The sequence below is a fragment of the Photinus pyralis genome, unplaced genomic scaffold, assembly GCF_008802855.1.
Source record: "Photinus pyralis isolate 1611_PpyrPB1 unplaced genomic scaffold, Ppyr1.3 Ppyr1.4_LG1, whole genome shotgun sequence".
Lineage (NCBI taxonomy): Eukaryota > Metazoa > Arthropoda > Insecta > Coleoptera > Lampyridae > Photinus > Photinus pyralis.
Window position 1 is genome coordinate 65,375,204 of NW_022170249.1, and position 20,312 is coordinate 65,395,515.

The 20,312-nt window shown below is 37.7% G+C and overlaps 3 protein-coding genes and 1 long non-coding RNA gene across 9 annotated transcripts in view; 1 reads left to right on the forward strand and 3 right to left on the reverse strand.

Annotated features, from left to right (window-relative positions):
* Positions 1-7,887, forward strand: part of LOC116179840 (rhophilin-2) — a 64,045-nt gene extending 56,158 nt beyond the window's left edge. For all 3 annotated transcript variants that reach the window (XM_031499703.1, XM_031499695.1, XM_031499711.1), the window contains 8 exons: positions 5,680-5,833; positions 5,881-6,022; positions 6,072-6,313; positions 6,363-6,732; positions 6,780-6,974; positions 7,022-7,251; positions 7,296-7,448; positions 7,496-7,887. In XM_031499703.1, coding sequence (XP_031355563.1) covers positions 5,680-5,833; positions 5,881-6,022; positions 6,072-6,313; positions 6,363-6,732; positions 6,780-6,974; positions 7,022-7,251; positions 7,296-7,448; positions 7,496-7,684 — 1,675 coding nt within the window. In that variant the 3' untranslated portion in view covers positions 7,685-7,887. The remainder of the gene's footprint in view (positions 1-5,679; positions 5,834-5,880; positions 6,023-6,071; positions 6,314-6,362; positions 6,733-6,779; positions 6,975-7,021; positions 7,252-7,295; positions 7,449-7,495) is intronic.
* Positions 7,888-11,426: 3,539 nt separating this feature from the next.
* LOC116159660 (beta-mannosidase-like) overlaps positions 11,427-20,312 on the reverse strand; it is a 503,499-nt gene continuing 494,613 nt past the window's right edge. Inside the window, exons 6-11 of the mRNA XM_031472689.1 lie at positions 13,156-13,441; positions 12,817-13,115; positions 12,348-12,773; positions 12,089-12,300; positions 11,844-12,041; positions 11,427-11,750 (exon numbers count right to left, since the gene is read on the reverse strand). Coding sequence (XP_031328549.1) covers positions 11,511-11,750; positions 11,844-12,041; positions 12,089-12,300; positions 12,348-12,773; positions 12,817-13,115; positions 13,156-13,441 — 1,661 coding nt within the window. The 3' untranslated portion in view covers positions 11,427-11,510. The remainder of the gene's footprint in view (positions 11,751-11,843; positions 12,042-12,088; positions 12,301-12,347; positions 12,774-12,816; positions 13,116-13,155; positions 13,442-20,312) is intronic.
* On the reverse strand, positions 13,857-14,796 carry LOC116159678. The gene is made up of 2 exons (XR_004143030.1): positions 14,337-14,796; positions 13,857-14,289 (listed from the first exon to the last, which is right to left on the reverse strand). It is a non-coding gene; the product is annotated as an uncharacterized LOC116159678 (long non-coding RNA).
* The window catches only part of LOC116159659 (uncharacterized protein DDB_G0283697), a 175,118-nt gene continuing 172,340 nt past the window's right edge, over positions 17,535-20,312 (reverse strand). For all 4 annotated transcript variants that reach the window (XM_031472686.1, XM_031472685.1, XM_031472687.1 and 1 more), the window contains 2 exons: positions 19,167-19,310; positions 17,535-19,118 (listed from right to left, as the gene is read on the reverse strand). In XM_031472686.1, the coding sequence (XP_031328546.1) occupies positions 18,006-19,118; positions 19,167-19,310 (1,257 nt within the window). In that variant the 3' untranslated portion in view covers positions 17,535-18,005. The remainder of the gene's footprint in view (positions 19,119-19,166; positions 19,311-20,312) is intronic.

The following is a 20,312-nucleotide window of genomic DNA, read 5'->3' on the forward strand; positions in this document are numbered from 1 at the left end:
GCACTCTTCTCAAAAAATTAAAAATTGTATTTTTAGGAAAAATGTGATACTGAACCACCATGTGTGATATATCGTTGTAAAGAGAAAAAAAGACGTAATCTCAAAATGTGAAAATTCAAAATGGCGCCCATAAGAAAAACTAAAGTTGCCACGTGTTTCTCCGTCATCTGGAGAGTTATTAAAAACAGGATGCCATATTTGAAATCTCCATTAAAAAGTGTCCGAATAATGTGTTAATTAGAAATGTCTACTACGATTAGTTTATCATAAAAAAAAATAAAAACGAAAATCAGAAATTTTTTTTGAGATATCTTCAAAACTATTGAAGATATTTGAAATGTCTTTTCAGATTCTCATTCAGCACGAAAATTGGCAACTTTTCCCCCATTTAATCAACTTTCTATCTCTTAAGATAAGTGAGATCCCCATAGTGGCACTCGAAAAATGGACACCGTGTATAACGAAACTCTTTTAGTGGAGAAACGGTTCCTTTCCCTTTTTTACTTAGAATTTCCTGGTTAATAGACAATAACGATCCAACAGAATTGTGACAAATATATATGATGAATAAAACAAAACAAAAAAACAAGAGAGGGATAATAATAACAAACATTAATCCACAATCCAAGTCATGTAAGAGTTTTTTTTAATACGATTAATTTTAACCCTAATTATGTATCAATTTGGTTTGACTTGGTGGTCACCTTTCCTGAAGTTGTTGTTTTTCGACGGACACAAAAATGGACTCGGTTTCTTCTGTACAATGGATGCAGCTTAAATTACCCTGGATTGACTGATTTCATGACAGGGGGGGGGGGGCGAAAATAAAAAAGCTACAGAATTGCAGACGTAGAGGTGCACGGGAATTTTTTTAAGTAGGTTTGACCCAATTTCAGCTGTTCGAATACGATCATCCGGATCATCATCGAACTGTCGAACTGCTGATTAGGGTTGTTTTACATTACAGCAGATGAGCAGACGTGTTATTAATATGCATTTATTGAAGTTAGTAGTGCGGTGGTAGTCAGTGCTGAGTGCAGTCGTTGAGTCGCAGTCTGGACAATACACGATTCTGCCCCCGCCGGCATTATTTTGTATTTTATTCAATTTTATTTTTCCGTCAAGTGGTTTGTGGTTAGGTCTATTTAATTCGATTATTATGTAAACCTGATGAAATAATAAAACAATTGAACAGTATGTTTAGGGGGGGGGGGGCGATCGCCCCTGTTGCCCCCCCTAAAAACCGCCCCTGTTTCATGATCGTCGGATGTCTTAGAATCGCCTCGAAAATAGAAACGGCTCGGAATTCCTTCGCATAACGACTCGGTGGGGATCTTCAGCAGTATCTATTATATAGCCAGGAAAATTTGAGAAATTTTAAAGAGCCACCTTGAACTTTTTCAACTATATAATGGAATTTATTCTTTAGCGGGCTCTGAGTAATTGTTTTTAAAGTGCGCTGTTTAATTGTTAATTTTTTGGTTTAAATCTCGCCATACAAAATAAATTAGAGTTAGGGCGATAAATCCTTCCCCAGTCTTTTCCAAATATGCCAGTTTTGCACGTTCCACGTTTATATTAAGTGCTATCATGATGAGTTTGCAAATGTAACCCTAATAATTCCAATAAAAAAGATGAAGTGCGATACAAACTCCACACTTTATGGCTCTTCCGATTACCGAAAGTAATTAAGAAACAAAGCCTTATAGAAAACAGACAACGCAGGAATATTATTATTATTATACGTCTCTTGCATTGAAGTTGACCAATTTATTCTTTCAATTCTAACAAAACCACTATCCATCGGGAAAATAATTTTGAATAGAACAATTTGAGCATTGCATATAACAGAAACTTCACAGAGTATCAAAATTTAGCGTTTTCCATGATATTCTTGGTGGAAATCCAAAGAATAAATTTGTCAATCGTGGTGCAAATGCGGTGCGTTTGTTCTTCGTTTAATTTAAATCAAGTATAGTTTTCTTAATAGGTTTTGCAAGCCTCTCGAGCCGAGATGTCTGGGATTTATATCATTTTTCGTCTACTTAATTAGTGCTATTGGGTTGCAGTTGCTACCTCAGCATTAAATCACTTGCTTGCTCATAAGAGCCGAGTCAACGGAATTTTGCTGCTTAAGAACAACCTATTTCTCTTGTGTTTTCATGAATATAACGATTCCAATTGGCGCAATAAACAATATTGTGGACTTTTATTTTATTTTATTACACGTGGTTGGTAAGGATCAGTACTTTGTAAAGTAATAGCGGGAATTACTTTTGGAGGAGACTTTTGGATTAATTCAGGTTTTAGATTACCAGGGTGGTCGATGTGTAGTCTGAAAATTAGAGTTATGGTAAAATTTGGATTGAATCCAGATTTTTAGACAACCTCGGGGCCAGCATTTGTGTTTGGAACGTAAAATATAACAACGGGAGTTGCGGTGGTTATCGTTAAAAAAGAAGAAAGTTTTAAGAAGATAAATTCTAACATGCAGGATTTATACACGTAGTAAACATACAAATAATCACGAAAATTAAAAGACTTTAATAGACAGTTAACGTCGCGAAAGAATTGTTTACATAGGGAAATAAAAAACTGCTGTATTTGGTCAAAAACAATTTAAGTAGACATCTTAATATATTTAGTTGCAACAAAGAACCATTGTTAAAACTGCTGTGTAAATGTAAAGTTCTCAGTAATGAGAAGAGACAGAAAGATAAAAGTAACTGCTTTCCTAGGTTTTGAGTGGGCCATTTTTGCAAAATTCTCGCCCCGGAAAATTAGCGCTTAAAAATTTCGCCCCCTCTGAATACTCTCACTGCCAGAAAATTGATTTTCACCCCTATTTTTGACCGCGTTTGTGCAGTTAGGTCCTGGAATATGGTTTTTCGTAGTGCTAGTGAGGTTACTTGGGAGGAATGTAAGTCAATATGGTGGAAGCGAAGATACTACAGGTAAATTTTCTAGGGGCGAACATTCCAGGAACTAATTTTACCGGACGAGTTTTCCGGGGCGAATTTACCGCACACAAACCTAAAAACGTAGGAACCAGGAAGTTTACTAGTAAATTAATTTTGTTGCGTGAATTGAGTACTTCCGATATAAATACGTTTGTATTGAAAATTAGGCTTCAGCCAAGATAAATTTAACTGTAGCATGAAGGACCAGTCCTTAATTGTTTTCAATGAAAGTTAACTTTTCCACTAAAATTAGAGATGCAAAAATGCTTCCTAAAGGAAAGTTTTTATTTTACCCGTTTTCGCGTTTAACCCCCCTCATTTGCCCATTTTTAACTGCCAATTTATACATTTACTGATGCCAGAAGTTGCCCGCTTACTTATTTGGTTGAGGTCCAGGGTCACTTTTAGATTTCCCTTCAGTTTTTTGTAGCATTATTAACGAGTTCCTAGCGAGTTTATAATTTTACTATGGCTGTCCGTCTGTATGTCCGTCCGTTAGCGCGATATCTCGAAAACGAGTTTCTTGTGTCGTTCCGTGAGATTTAAATTCTAAGAGGAATTCTATGAAAAATTTCGGAATCTCTAAATTACTTGTTACTGAAGAATTTCTGAACAATTTCTCTGAAAAGCTTTTGAAAAATCTGGTACGAAATCTTTGGACAAGCTAGGAAAAATCTTTGAAGAATATGATAGGAATCCGTCAATATTTCTTCAAAAATGTTTTTGATAAAGATCCCGAAGATAACATTTGTCAGAAATTCTTCGAGAGATCATTCACCAAATTCAGGTAAAACTTTTCCTACTCTATTTTACATATTTTGTCCATCAGAAAATAAGTAACATCTGGGGACCCTAGGATTCTGTTCTATTACCATGATTTATATGGCTTCTGCTCTCAACCAATGTTTTGTATCATACACGACGATAAAGGGATTAAGGGAAACTTGTGTAAGTTATGCTTAAAATATCCCTTTATCGTGTTGTATAATAAATAACTATTATTTTTCCATTTCAAATTTTTAAAAATGATCTCCATTGCGTACAGAAAGCCTCGGAATTTATGTGTTCCGGCGATCAAGCTCTAAAGAAAGCATATAATACGACTATAATGCGATTCGTAACGTTCCCATTAAGGGTATTTACCTGCATTTAAAATTTTTACGACCCAATTAATAGGTACCGATTACGTAATAACAGCTTGTTAAATGTTACTGGCTTGTGTATGTGATTATACCTTTAACCTACTGGACTGGCAGGAAGCTTGTCCCGACCTACTGATACCAAAGGCAGTACTCAGTTAATTAGTATATATACTTATACCTATCAAAGCAAATTAACATCACAAAGAAAACTTTACAGAGCCCGGAGGTGCAACATTTTTTATGAATCACCCTGTAATTAAAACGTGATGGCATAGAGCCTTTAAAAATTACAAAAGTAATCTTAAGCGATTGAAAAAACTTTAACGGCCTTTTTCCGGAAGGACTAGTTACTCCAGTCCAATAATTTGTTTTCAGCCATTAATTAAGCAAACCGTTATTGCACCTTATGTAAAATTTCTGAAAAATCCGCCCATAACTACGAAAATTGGATCTGCCCATATAAAGTTGATTTTTAGGAGGTGCAGGTTAATAAATAAACTGTTTCAAACCAATATAGACAACGACTGACAAACAGACTAACAGGATTCGTTCTCGAGTTATCATGTACACACTCACTGCACAGACGGACGGACGAACAGAAACCAAAATCAGGAAGGAGTTTGTCGCTAGGTAATAAAAAATGAGCCCAAATTATATCTATACTGCTAACAGAGACAATTTGTAACGCATTTTTAAAGAATTAAAAAAAATGTACTATTGTTTGCGTTTTGTCCGTCCGGCTGTCCGTCCGTCCGGAGGTTTTGAAGTACTTTTAGGGGAATGTTCCTACATTCGTCGAATTTTTTGAAATATGTCGTACAATGGACACAAAACAAATTTATTCCGAAATACATTTACAGTAAATGATCAAGAAAAAAAATGAAATAAAGAGGGGTAAAAGCCTGTTTTTACATTTATTCCCACACGCAGGTGTTCGATTACAATTTGTCTCATTACATTTTGAGTTATGTATCGTGATAACAAGCCGGTCAACAACTACAACGGACGTTTTTCTGCGATGAAAACACGAACTCAAAAATGTTATTAAAGAATCGAATTACACGAAGATTCTTTGGCTACCAGGATTTATATTGTTAAGTCGTTTACCTCCAAAAAGCTCAGTAAAAGTACAAGTACCAAATATGTGTAAGAAAAGAGAACATCATCACCGCTAAAGAATTGTGAAAATAAGCTAGCTTTCACTTCGCAATTAAATGAATAATAATTTTTGAGCAAACCCCCAAAGGTATGTGTCACGCTTATCTTGTATTATTTGTTATTAACACACCTCACAAAGAGCTATCAACATGTAATTTAACGAGAACGTCCGCATTTGCATGGCAAATCTGCTGTAACACTTGTCTAATTGCCTCTACACCCAACTGTTATTTTTAGCAAACCGAATTACGAAAAGAAAAAAATGTGTTTCTAACAGTTACATCTTATAGAAATGTGGGTCAGGTTACAAAAGGCCCTCGGGCGTAGTAAGAAATATGTTAATGTACCTGTCCCAATGACCTTCGCATTTATTTACACCTGTGGATTGAACGGCTATAATATTTAAATATTGTTTTCAGCATGGATTCCGTAATGCCGATGATACCTCTTGGTCTCAAAGAAACGAAGGAGATCGATTTCATGGATCCGTTTAAGGATTTCATTTTGGAGCATTACAGCGAGGATGCTTTCCAGTACGAGGATCCCATTACAGATTTCATGGACACGCGACAGGTATGTTTGACCGTCTTCGGCTCTTGAGATTGTTTATTTGTTTTTAGGCGATGAGGACGCCACTTCGAGACAACGCGGGCATAGCGTTGCTCTTTAGGTACTACAATCAACTGTATTTCGTAGAGCGTAGATTTTTTCCGCCCGATCGATCACTCGGTATATATTTTGAGTGGTTTGATTCTTTGACAGGTAAAATGCAGGTCGCGGCGTAAACTGCTAACGACAACGCTTCGTTTAGGTGTACCTTCGTGCCAGAGGACGGTCGCATTTGAGAAGGCGTGCGTTTTGTTTAACATAGGCGCTATTTACACGCAAATTGGAACAAAACAGGACCGCTGCACGGCCAAGGGATTAGATTCCGCTGTTGATAGTTTCCTGAGGGCTGCTGGAACATTCAAGTATATCCATGAAAATTTTACAAACGCGCCTTCGATGGATTTGGGACCTGAAATGCTAGAGATGTTAGTTCAACTTATGCTGGTACAGAGTCTCCGTTTCTGTTATTGATATTTACGGTGCCCTGTTCCAGGCACAAGCTAGAGAATGTCTCTTAGAAAAACTAGAGCTCCAATCGCGAGAGGATCGTTCTGTAGATATTTCGTTCGATTTAGCTCAGGAGGCGGCGCAGCTATCACAGTGCTACGCAAACGTTCATCAGCTCATCACGCACGAGACCGTCCGCGATTATGTACCTTACAGCTGGGTTTCTCTAGTACAAGTGAAGCGCGAGTATTTCAACGGAATGGCCCACTACCACGCCGCTAGCGGCATTCTTCACGAAGCGGCGTCTCAAATGTCAGCAGCCACCAAAGATATTTTAAGGTTTCTGCATGTCGAATCCACATCGACCCAACTCAACATCCGTTTGCCAAAAGACGACGTCGAAAGGCGGCTGTTAGGTAAATCCACCCGCGCCATTATAACTGTTGAACATTTCAATTTTTAGGCAAGGCTCATCTTCGGGAAGCGCTGGTGCTGCACGAAGAGTGCCAAAGGTTACAACGAATGTGCCGCGAGTTAAAAAGTAAATTAGCGCTAACTTGCGTTTTAAGAATCGCTCATAGCGAAGCGCTCCAGAGTTACACCGCCAACGAACACGAAGACGACTTCCGAGAGCTGTTAGATCCGCCACAAATACAACGTAAGTCTCTGAACGTCACGAGCAGACCCACATGAGTGAATTTGTAGCGTCCACCAAATTTCAACTGTCACTCACCGCCCCGGATTTCGCCCAGCATCGAGTCAACGACTTGTTTCGAGCCTTAGGACCTATAGCGATATTTTCCGCGAAGAGACACTGGACGGCGCCGCGTCTCGTCCAGCTACACCGAGGTCGCAACTCCGATGGCTTCGGATTTTCAGTTCGAGGAGACGCCCCGGTTATCATAGCGAACGTCGAGTCTAATTCCCTGGCCGAGGTAAGTAGGGGAATTCTGTTACTCTTGGTTGACTATCATTTTAGTTTGGTGGAGTGAAAGAAGGCGATTTTATCGTAAATATCTTAGACAAGGATGTGAAATGGTCTTCGCACGACGAAGTCGTGAAATGCATCAAAAATGCCGGAGACTCGCTTAGTTTAAAATTAGTCACCCCTATGGATAGAAATTATTTAAAGGTACGTGTTGATCTCTCCCTTCAAGCTCTTGCTATTGCAATTTTCAGCCGGTTAAATCTAACAAAGGTTCTGTAAGTACACACAGTAGCAGTTCAGGTATATCAAGTGGTTTGTCGAGTCCTTCCGGTTCAGTAGCCCAACACAGTAACCACAAAAGATTAACGTGGAATCTATTTAAAAGACACTCAACGTCAAGGGAAGGTAAAGATTTTTACGATAATGTTATATTAAGGTAATTTAATTTGTAAAATATTGTAAACATCACATATTTATTTTGAAGTGATTCAGTAAGTTTCCTGAACCATACTAGTTTATTCTGTGCTTATTTAACTATAAGATTAGTGAAAGACTGATATTTAAGAAAAAGTTATGTAGGTATACATTTTTTGTTTATATTTTATTTGTACAGCAATAAGAATTTGAATATGTTTTTGCAGTAGCAAATTTGGTTTATTTTATATCGTTCACCTCCGTCCAAAGAGCAAAAGCTAGGCCACTATCAAATGAAAGGACACTTCCACAAAGTAGGCTCGAAGATTGCAGGGGCTAGGAGAAGAAGAAACCGCTACATATACTGTATCACTGTGGCGAGGCATGTAACAGGTCCAGGCACAGGTAGGGAGAATGAGGGTGACTAATAAATTAAATGCTGAAAAAAATCTTAAAAGCTTAAAGTTTCAAATAAACTACAAAAAACAGCTCTTCCCTTCACCTTCCTTTGCTCGCCCCGTAATATGCTCTCAGGAAAAATTCGGTCCCACTCACCTCCCCTTAGGAAATTCAGGGTACAATATAATTTGCTTACAATTTCAGTATACGACTTTTTTTTCTCCTTGCTGTAATAAGTTACTTTCTGTAAAATTGCAATATGTGGAGGGCCACTATGGGCATTCTAGCCATTCGTGCTACGTTACCATCGAAGCGAAAAGGAAACCCAACAAAACCCCCTCAGGTATGCGCAAACTGTGGCGGAATCACCCTGCAAACTTTTGTGGTTATTCATATACAGGGTCTTAAATTGAGTAGGATAACATGGCTATCTTTGTTATTATTATACTTACAGATTCGATTAAATTGGCAAGGATGTGTAGTTTTTGATGCTGATGAATATTCCGATGCGATATTTTGGAAAAAATAAATCGTTTCGTAGATAATTGGAAAAAAAACTGAAAATCGCCATTTTTATTAAAACGTTCCAATATTTTGGTAACAAAGAGAGCTATCGAAAAAAGTTTCAAACAAAAGTTGCAAGATTCGATGGGATAAATTCAATGAACGTAGAAAAAAAATTTTTAAAATGGCGGTTTTCGAGATATTGACATCAACTTCGCCTTATTTTAAATGGGCGCCATATTCGATTTTTACTCAGTTGGACAGAGTTTTTTTTCTCTTTTCAACCATCTATAAGTTATCATTCAAATAATAAACACGGGTAAAATTACAATTTTCAATTTTTCTTCATAGTTGGCCATGGAAACCGCACGCAATTGCGGTGTTACAATTGTCTAGCCGGTCAGTAGTTTTATTAAAGAATAAATTAATATCAAAAATATAATAACGGTATTTAAAATAACAGGAAATGTTCAAAATGCATTCCATTATTAACTATAAGCACATTCCGCACCGTTTAGCTACTGCAGCCGTTACCTTGCGCTGTGTATTCCTGTCAAAGAAATGTTACATTGTAAAATGACAATTAGGCCTCTACGCTAGTTTTGTTTCCATGGTCACCTATGAAAAAAAACATTTCCATTATTATTATATGCCACAGGTTCCCAACGGGAGCTGCACAGCCCAGCAGTGGGTGCCCAAGCATGCAAGCGGGGCGGTAGAGGCGCTCAGGAGTAAGTGGGGGTCGTTGATCAAGTAACGGGTGATCAAAAATGAGTTGCTGTTGAGTCGCCTTTGGAAGTTGAAGTGAAGTACGTTATCCCATGTAAACAAAAATCCAAAGGTGACTCGACAGCAACTCATTTTTGATTGCATAGTTCATACAGCGAAATGGTCATAGCGTAAGTATATACAAAATTAATTTTTTCAAATATCTATTAAGGTATCCAATTTGGAGGACTTCAATGAGACATTCTTATGCATGTTTCGGCATAATAAAGAAATTTCCCCATTACAACAATTTTGAGAGTGTTCGCCATCTTGAATTTTTTTAATGGCAACAAGGGTCTTGTTTTCTTTTTCTAGGGATTTTTTTACCTTTATTATTAAATGGGCTAAAGCTGCTCTACCAAACCAACCCACCATACATTTACAAATAGGTACCTATCCCCGAATCCGGATTCGAACCAGGAACCTTTAGTACCGAAAGCCGGATTCAAAAATTTAATCCTTTTTGTTTTGGCAATTCAACTCATGTATAAAAAATCGCATAAGCCGCAAGTGAAATTGTCACTTTGACAGCGGCAAAAGTTACCTGCAACTTTTCCAGCGACAAATGCACTAGTGGTTTTTTCACTTATTCATTTTCGAACCAATTATCGCATTATCCTTTCCCATATGACTAGTTTGACGTCTGTCAGTAATTGATTAGTTATGTGAATTTCTTGTTCGTTAAATTGTCCTGCCGAATTACACTCGAGGTTTGTATTTAAACCGAGTAAATTTGTGTTGTTGCAATTCAAATCTGTTGCCTTTTAGCAATTGAACTCGAAAAACTGTCAACCTAAAAATGCTCCACCTGCGGTGTCGCATTTTTATTAGTTGACAGTTTTTCTCGTCTAATTGCTAGGCAACAGATTTTCATTACCTAAACAACCCAAATTTACTCGGTAAAATACAAACCTCTTGTGCAATTATAAGTGAAAAATGTCGAACAAAATTAAATTGTGATATCTGATCTAAACTAAGCAACAATTGAACAACTGGAATGGTTCGAGATATTGATTTTGCAACTTGGAAGACTTTAAAGAGACATTGTTGCGCACATTTCAGAATGAAAAGGAAATTTAAATGACTTATGTGGTCAGTTAAAGAATTCAAGATGGCGGCCGCCCTCAAAATAGGGGCAATGAAGACATTTCTTTTTCATTCTGAAACATGCATAACATGGGGGGATATTAGCTTTCAAGTAATTTAAGTATATTGCCAGCAGAGTGCGTCAGTGTATCTACCGAAAACTCAATCAAAGGTAACTATAACGAGGCGGTAGTTATTTTTTTGGTCCTTAGGGGACGATGCTTTAGAAAAGGTTGGGAATCTATGTATATAGCACCCTAATCAGCATTTGTGGATTAATGCTAGCAAATAATGCTTCCAGAACTACCCCTCTAAGTTCTTCTTCCGTTGAAATTCTTTTCTAATAAACACGATTTTAATGAACGACATTATATCCGGTAAACGCGATGGTCTGGCCGTTTCGGAATGCGTGATAATCACTTTTTCTGGAAATCTCATTGAAAGAGATTCATGTAATGCTCTAGAATTATGTGCAGGTGCACCATTCTGCTGTATCCAACAGATCCAACTATCGCTGGAGGGATTTTATCAAGAGCATCTTCTAAATCGTTTGCAATCAATGTAAGTATAGTTCTCGGATGTTCAAATGCGGTTGTAAATTAGGAAATACCGACCCACATATTAAAACCTTTGATTTTTAAACGTGGATTGATTCCAGAACAATAAATATAGCGAACATTTTCTCTATTGAACATGCCATTATTCCTAATCATTACTCTAATGAGACCAGATTATAAATTCGTATTTTCTTGTGTAACATTTGCAGAATGAGCGACGTCTTTTTAAATCGCCTGATCTAGTAGTCCTTAACAAATTCGGTATTTGTACGGATCTAATTTTAATTTTATAAATTAGAATGTGTTGGTGATTTTAGTACCTATGATACGATATATGAAATACTGGGATCCCAGTGACGGCTAACAAAACTTTTTCTATCGTTTCTTGATGCTACACCGTTGTCTTTCTCGCTTGAACGAAACTCGTAACTTTATACCCATATATGAAACCATAAACATTTCCACTCTTTTAATACAAAACTCAATTTAAGTATGCCATCATTTACAACAAAAACTCTTAGTACCTAAGACAAAAGCATTACAAGAACTTACTATCCAAAAGGTTAGTAACTACAAGGGCGTTTTCTAAATCACCTATCAACACTGTTCTCAGTGGAAAGAATGTCACAGTCCTTTTCGTAGTCACTTGAAGAAATCCGTTATCAGAAAATCTCCCCTGTACGTTCGTAGTTTCGAGCCACACAAATAAGGCTATCACATCTGTTTCGATAAGGATTTCAAACTCTTTTCCGATTCTATCAATTTGCCGCACGCTTGTCTGAAGCAAATTAAAATTCACATCCAATGACAGGTACGCTTTTGGTCAGAAGTAATGTCCCCGATTTTCTTCTGACCACGATTGCATGCTTACCTTCAGCTTGGGCGCTATCAAATTGGCATTTTTTATCGCCGTGGGGAAAAAGAAGTTATCTGGTGCGAGTGGATTATTTTCCCTATCGGTTAGCGTGTAATATACAAAGCAGTTACAGAACGGATCAACGCCACACCACTTTTCCGTTAAAAATGACTTCAAATCGATTGATCCGATTTTTCGTGAAGATCCCGGGAGCTGAAATCAATTCCATGACTAGGAGGGGATACAGTTGCATTACGTACTATTGTCGCCTTGACTGTCTCACTGTAAATTGATGTGGTAGAATTCCACCCATAAACTGTAAGGGTGAGTGTCACATTTTGAATTGGCTTCATTAGGTCGGACACGACGTAGGAATGCAAGTTATCTGTTACGCTTAATTCGTTTGATATTATAACAGGTGCGAAGAAGCGCTTGGCGAAGTAATGCAGCATTTTCCAGTTTTGTTTAAAATCTACTCAAAGAAACGTAACTTCCAGCAGAAAAACTGGAGACACAAACCTATGCTGGACCAAGACGGTGCGACCCAAACGTCATTAAGTTGCCAATACAAGGCCCCCATTGTCAATCCTTCCCCTATATCATTAACGTTTCCTCTCCACCTTCTAAACTTTTCCGTCGAAGTTTTTACGGACATAGCTTGCACGATTTGACTGTAAAATGTATAAGCTTGGTTAAAATTTGGGCTCTCGTAGTCCGGCAGTTTGAATTGGTAACCGATTTGTAGGTCCATCTCAACGTAACCGTAGGCGTGGTGTTGGCGATGTCTCAAGAAATTATCCAATATTCCTAAATGATTGCTGTCGTTCGTCGCCGTTAGTAAAGTTTGCACAGAAGGCAACGATTGGTATCCATACTCAGACACGAATCTGCTAATCGGATAAAGTGGTTGACTTAATCCGTTGGTCAAATAATTGTAAAAGTGAACTGAAAGCCACCTTCAGAATAATTCTGCTGTCGGTGCACTTACCATCGCCATAAAAATGACTCTGTGGGTCCTCCGCAATGTACCCTTCTCGCTCTGAGTCAACCCCATTTGTCGGACTCGACGTTAGAAATGGTCTGGTGCGGTCCACTGAGAGCACCATATTTTTGATGGTATCCACGTACAACTTTTTGAAATCACTCTTGTACAGGGAGAAATTGCTTTTGGTGCCGTACCAATTCTGACGTAAGGCTGCCTCATTTTCATTACTGGCCGCCCACACAACGACGGAGGGATGATGCTGCAATCTTCTCACCTGATGGTTTACTTCATCTGCAACATTTCTAAATCGAATTTAAACCACCACACAATAATTAGTCTCACTTCAAAAAATCTTGATCCACGGGATACATAGAGCAGGCAAACATGAAATCCTGCCAAATCAATAAACCCAACTCATCCGCAGCCTTATAAAACACATCGCTCTCGTAAACGCCACCTCCCCAAACCCGTAGCATGTTCATATTCGCATCTTTGGCCGATTTTAGCAGGAATTGTACGTGCGTCTTATTTTGACCCAGTTCGGGTAAAATGCTAACGGGAATAATATTCGAGCCCTTCATATAAATGGGGACGCTGTTAATTTTAAAGTAAAAAGTCCGCCCATGCTCTAAAAAGAAATTAATTGTCAATATAACTGTACCACAAACACAAGTTTCGGGCATATGCATGCCCCCCCCCCCCTCACCCTACGAAACTTCCGTAAAGTTACTTTTCCTTCTCGACAAACGTACAACAATAATTTTGAAATTACCCGTAAAGAGCGTCTAAAAAAGCAGCAGAGCACCTCGGTGTGACCCCACGGAGTCATTGAATTTGATCCATTTTCAACTGGCTTGATACATATGGTATATTTATGTTAACTGTCCAAAATTTGAACCAAATCGGTCCAAGCGTTTGACAGTGATCGTGTTCACGGACAGACGGACACCATCGACTCCCCTATAAAGCTTGCATCGCTTTACCGCTTAATAAACTATTTCCACAGTTCCACTAGTTGTTTGGATTGCTAAATAAATCAAGAGTGACATGATAAGTATACTTTTATTTTCCACTTAACAGAAGGTACAATAACATAAACTGTTGGCAAAAAAGTGCAATAGTTCAAAACTGTTGTATTTCAGTCACTACGCATTTAGCTAGCTTTAAAGCCGTTTCGCCCACGGTCTCTTCCAGTCGAGTACCTTTGCAAAGGTGGTACACGTGATGTGCCATTACAGGGCTCTCGAAATCCATAGAACCCTTTAGGTGTTCCTTGTTTATTACGCTGGTAGGATATATAACGCCCTCCATAACCATAGCGCAGCCAAAAAACGTTACTACTTCTTTAGTATCTTGAAATTCCCACGTTTTAAAGATCTCATCGATCACGTTAGGGTCAACACCGGATTGTTCTATGCATACATCCCTGAAGGGACCCATATACGGTAGATGATTTTCAAGCGAGGGGAGAATTATCTAAAGTTTGTTTCATTAAAGATATCATTGTTATTTATTTTACCTACAGGCACATTTCCTGACTGACACGCCAAAACGAGGCTTGCTAGCAACACTAAGATTTTCATCTTTGCGAACTGTGCAAAAAATCCTATATTCATTCTTTTATATATTTGCAAAATGCACAGAAGTGGAAAAATAAAAATACCTACCACTTCCTGTACCACATATAATATAGGTTTCGATAAACACCTACGCAGCCAGAAATTTGTTTATCCGGAATATTTTTAATGCGGATAACTTTTGTTTACACTTAAGATTTGATATACTTCCTGCGGAGCAGGACGGGTTTAACTGGTTTGGTGATATGATAAAAGATTTAGGCTAGGATTTAGGCATGGTAACGCTGATTTTTTTAAATGTGAGCCTAATCTTTTAAATCTTGGACCATTAATGTGTTTTTGATAGGAGTGAAGGGTATGTTTGAAAATTATAGATTCTACAGGCACAAACACTTTTTCTTATTAATTTTGGGCGTAGAATCCAAAGCAATTCGTACTTTTTCGATTAGACTTCTCATTCAAAAGTTATAGACTAGAAACCAATTTCAAAAGAAAATTCAAAGGGCTGTAACTTTTGATCTAGTGGCCCAATCTTGGAACTGTTAGAACTTATGGATTCTACAGGCCCCATTCTATAAGAAAAATTTTTTTTTTGGGTCGATCTGAGACAATTTTCTCTTCGAGCCTCAAAAAATGGCAGTGTAATACCTTCCTTTTTTACCAAAAATGGACGACACCAAAATTTCTCGGGAAAACACTTTCTCTTATTAATTTTGGGGCGTAGAATCCAAAGCAATTCGTACTTTTTCGATTAGACTTCTCATTCAAAAGTTATAGACCAATTTCGAAAGAAAATTCAAAGGGCTGTAACTTTTGATCTAGTGGCCCAATCTTGGAACTGTTAGAACTTATGGATTCTACAGGCCCCATTCTATAAGAAAATTTTTTTTTGGGTCGATCTGAGACAATTTTCTCTTCGAGCCTCAAAAAATGGCAGTGTAATACCTTCCTTTTTTACCAAAAATGGACGACACCAAAATTTCTCGGGAAAACACTTTCTCTTATTAATTTGGGGCGTAGAATCCAAAGCAATTCGTACTTTTTCGATTAGACTTCTCATTCAAAAGTTATAGACCAATTTCGAAAGAAAATTCAAAGGGCTGTAACTTTTGATCTAGTGGCCCAATCTTGGAACTGTTAGAACTTATGGATTCTACAGGCCCCATTCTATAAGAAAAATTTTTTTTTTGGGTCGATCTGAGACAATTTTCTCTTCGAGCCTCAAAAAATGGCAGTGTAATACCTTCCTTTTTTACCAAAAATGGACGACACCAAAATTTCTCGGGAAAACAATTTTTCTTATTAATTTTGGGGCGTAGAATCCAAAACAATTCGTACTTTTTCGATTAGACTTCTCATTCAAAAGTTAGACTAGAAACCAATTTCGAAAGAAAATTCAAAGGGCTGTAACTTTTGAACTAGTAGCCCAATCTTGGAACTGTTTGAAATTATGGATTCTACAGGCCCCATTCTATAAGAAAAATTTTTTTCCGGGTCGATCTCAGACAATTTTATCTCCGAGCCTCAAAAAAAGGCAGTGTTTTACCTTCCTTTTTTACCAAAAATCGACTACACCAAAATTTCTCGGAAAAACACTTTTTCTTATTAATTTTTGGGCGTAGAATCCAAAACAATTCGCACTTTTTCGATTAGACTTCTCATTCAAAAGTTATAGACTAGAAACCAATTTCGAAAGAAAATTCAAAGGGCTGTAACTTTTGAACTAGTAGCCCAATCTTGGAACTGTTTGAAATTATGGATTCTACAGGCCCCATTCTATAAGAAAATTTTTTTTTTGGGTCGATCTGAGACAATTTTCTCTTCGAGCCTCAAAAAATGGCAGTGTAATACCTTCCTTTTTTACCAAAAATGGACGACACCAAAATTTCTCGGGAAAACAATTTTTCTTATTAATTTTGGGGCGTAGAATCCAAAGCAATTCGTACTTTTTCGATCAGACTTCTCAATCAAAAGTTATAGACTAGAAACCAATTTCGAAAAAAAATTCAAAGGGCTGTAACTTTTGAACTAGTAGCCCAATCTTGGAACTGTTTGAAATTATGGATTCTACAGGCCAATTCTATAAGAAAATTTTTTTCCGGGTCGATCTGAGACAATTTTTTTTTCGGGCCTCAAAAAAAGGCAGTGTATAACCTTCCTTTTTTACCAAAAATCGACTGCACCAAAATTTCTCGGGAAAACACTTTTTCTTATTAATTTTGGTGCGTAGAATCCAAAACAATTCGTACTTTTTCGATCAGACTTCTCAATCAAAAGTTATAGACTAGAAACCAATTTCGAAAGAAAATTCAAAGGGCTGTAACTTTTGAACTAGTAGCCCAATCTTGGAACTGTTTGAAATTATGGATTCTACAGGCCACATTCTATAAGAAAATTTTTTTCCCGGGTCGATCTGAGACAATTTTTTTTCGGGGCTCAAAAAAAGGCAGTGTATAACCTTCCTTTTTTACCAAAAATCGACTACACCAAAATTTCTCGGGAAAACACTTTTTCTTATTAATTTGGGTGCGTAGAATCCAAAACAATTCGTACTTTTTCGATCAGACTTCTCAATCAAAAGTTATAGACTAGAAACCAATTTCGAAAGAAAATTCAAAGGGCTGTAACTTTTGAACTAGTAGCCCAATCTTGGAGCTGTTTGAAATTATGGATTCTACAGGCCACATTCTATCTTGGAACTGTTTGAAATTATGGATTCTACAGGCCCCATTCTATAAGAAAAATTTTTTTCCGGGTCGATCTGAGACAATTTTCTCTTCGAGCCTCAAAAAAAGGCAGTGTAATACCTACCTTCCTTTTTTACCAAAAATCGACTACACCAAAATTTCTCGGGAAAACATTGGTTTTTTTGTCTATAACTTTTCATTTTGATTTGATGAAAATGCAAAGGCCTATAAGTTCACTCAAAACGAATTTCCAAAGATATAGGTAAGGCCTACAATTTTCTTGAAAAGTAGCGCTTTAAAAAAAACAAGATAGGAAAATTAGAGATTACATTTTAATATAGCACATTCTTACATTTACAACTGTTAACATACATTTAAAAATAGGTACTACTACAAATAACAGAAAACAAAAATTTATACAACAGTCATTACCATGGTCAATCGATTAATAGGTACGTATAATAAAGTTACAATTTATTTTTATACGAAACTCACTGCAACAAATTAACGCCAGTTTTGTTTTGTTAAAATTTCTATATTAACTGAAACCTACCCGACATTTACAATTAATAGTACTCTTACATCTACCGTAAATCCAACTATATAGCACCTGTGAGTGGCATTTCGTTATAAGGCTTTTTTTATAAGTTACAAATAAAAAGGTAACACATAAAATACTAAAAAAGAATCCATGCATAAAACAATTCAAAATTCAAGTTCCTTTTCACTAGGTCTCGTGGGCGTAACGAAAAGAAAATTGAATAAACATAGGCACTTTATACGAGGAGCCCAGTCCATCTCTGAAAAATTTAACGCGTCTTATTAAATTGGAGAGAACTACTTAAGGGAAGTATTTAAATAGCAAATGGCACGTCAACTTGTACTTCTCTTCAAATGCATTGATGAATTTTTAGCCGTCGAAACCGAATTAGAGTCGCTGCGAACTGACCGATTTTTTACTTTTTTTGTTCGACTTAAACCAGCCAGCCGATTTTTCTGGATCGCGTGGCATTGATACGGACCTAGAGATGTCTCTACCGTTTTCCGCGCTTCTGTGATTGCTTAATGATTCGACTGATATGCTCTTCGACGATATGCGCTTGTCTTCTTTGTCCTTTGCATACCTAAGGTTTTCCTTAGGTTGCTTGTCTTTTTTTCTGTACAGCGTCATGCTGGAACCCTTGCCTAAGTCTTCTTGGGATTTTCGCAGGGTGTAGGACACGTTTTCTTTACTTTGCGATCTGCGGTTTAGCGTGGATGAGCTTTGGTTGGACCGTTTGGTTTCGTTTGCCTTCTTCTTTAATGTGGACGAGCCGTCCTTACGACTATTGCTGTTTTTGCTGATTCGCTGTTCGTATTTACCGTTTTTGGCAACTTTTGGGTACTGCGTGTAGTCAATGTCGTACGACTCCTTGTAATGGCGCGGTTTCCACGGTGCCAAAACGGAAAACGAACGGCTCAGTGTTTTCGTTTGCGGTTTGATGTTACTGGAGCCGTTCGATGCCAATTCTTCACGTGATGCGGCGCGGCGCCCGTTTCTCAAATAACCGGGACCTGGTATGTCTCCAACTGTAGCCGCGTGGAGGTACACAACGCTTCTCTGCGATTGTTGGCTGCTGTCACCTTCTGTCGAGCTCTCTACGGAGCTTACTTCGTTTCGTCGACGCCTTCCTCTGTCGTCGTGCCCATGGTGCTCCCTCGGCCTGTGGCTGGGTGATATGGGGGGTTTCACACTGACCCGTGAATTTTTCGAATCTCTTTCCGATTCGGATATATTCAGTAGGGACCTGTGATTGCTACTTTTGAGAGGAGTGCTGTACTCGGGTGTTTGCCTTTCTTCGGAGATGTTTTGCAAATCTCGATTGGACTGGCTTCGAACACGTTCCGAATAGTTCGAGTTTGTTATGGACGAGTGGGTTTTCGTCGGTTTATGGCGAAGGCTGTCGTTCGATTCGACGTCAGTATCACCAAAAAATCGTAGATTCTTTGTCGGTGTCGGTTTCGGAGCGATTTCGTCTTCACTTAATGCTACCTTTTCGTCCTGCGAAAACAGTTTGAACCACCTGTAAATCAGTACCTTTGATCTTACCTTTTTCGATTTTTTTCGTGACAATCGATCGATAGATTTAAACCAGCTACCGGGGGTCGACTCGGATTTGCCATTTCGCTGAACTTCGCGCGTTGGGCTCGGGCTTGGTGTTGACAAACGTCTTCTATTACTATACTCGTAACTCTGTAAAAAAAGGACAGTCTCAATGTATGCTTATTTAAATTAGTTGCATTCACACGTTTAGCTCAAAATGAAATTTGAAACTCTCCAAAAATAAAATGTGGTCAGTGTGTCGTTTTTTATAGCGACAACGATCAAATCATGCATTAAAGTGATATCAAATAACGTACACAACTTCCAATTCTGGAGAGGTTCCTACCCATGGATGGCTAATAAAGTGCCAGAAGAAAGGACAGGATGACGGCAATTTAATATAATAAGGTGGTTTGTGAAGAAAAAGAATTTTGAGATTGATTGCATTTATCGTTACGTCAAGTTGAGCGTGAAACGCCACTATAACAATTTCATTCTCATCTTATTTCTTTTTCGTTCTAAAGCCACCTACTTTACTACGTGTCTTTTTTTCTTTTATGCAGTCTGTGCCGCTAGACGAGTTTTTGTTAAAAAAACAAATACAAAGAGGTATTGGCAAAATCAACGAACTATTAAGATTATTGTTACCACGCCGATGTTTTTTAGTTTTTTTTTTTGCTTGTGGTCGACTACGGGAGATTATTACCCGTCTTAGCTAAAAAATATACGTTATGGTACATTTAATATTCCCAGCTGAGAAATTAAAATCGGTGATATTTTAAATACGCAAACGCGCCCCTAAATAATGGGGTGGTTAACGAAACCACTGGCTATTATATGAAGCTGCTATGGGAACTGAAAGCTTTAGGTACACCACAAATAATAAAAGGGGGTGGAAGTGAGAGAAGTCTTACACGCTTCGAATGATATTTTAGAAATATGTATATCAAAAATGTACACAAAATTATACGAATACATGAATATACTGTAGCGAATATTTCAGAAATCCCGATAGATGTGACGCAATCCTTCCGGGAAAAATGACGTGTTTATTTTAGAACATTCCAAAGTGTTCTAAGAATATTCTAGAACAATTGCCGTTTACTATATAAACAAATTAACGTATTTCAGTTCAGTTCAGTTCCAACTTCG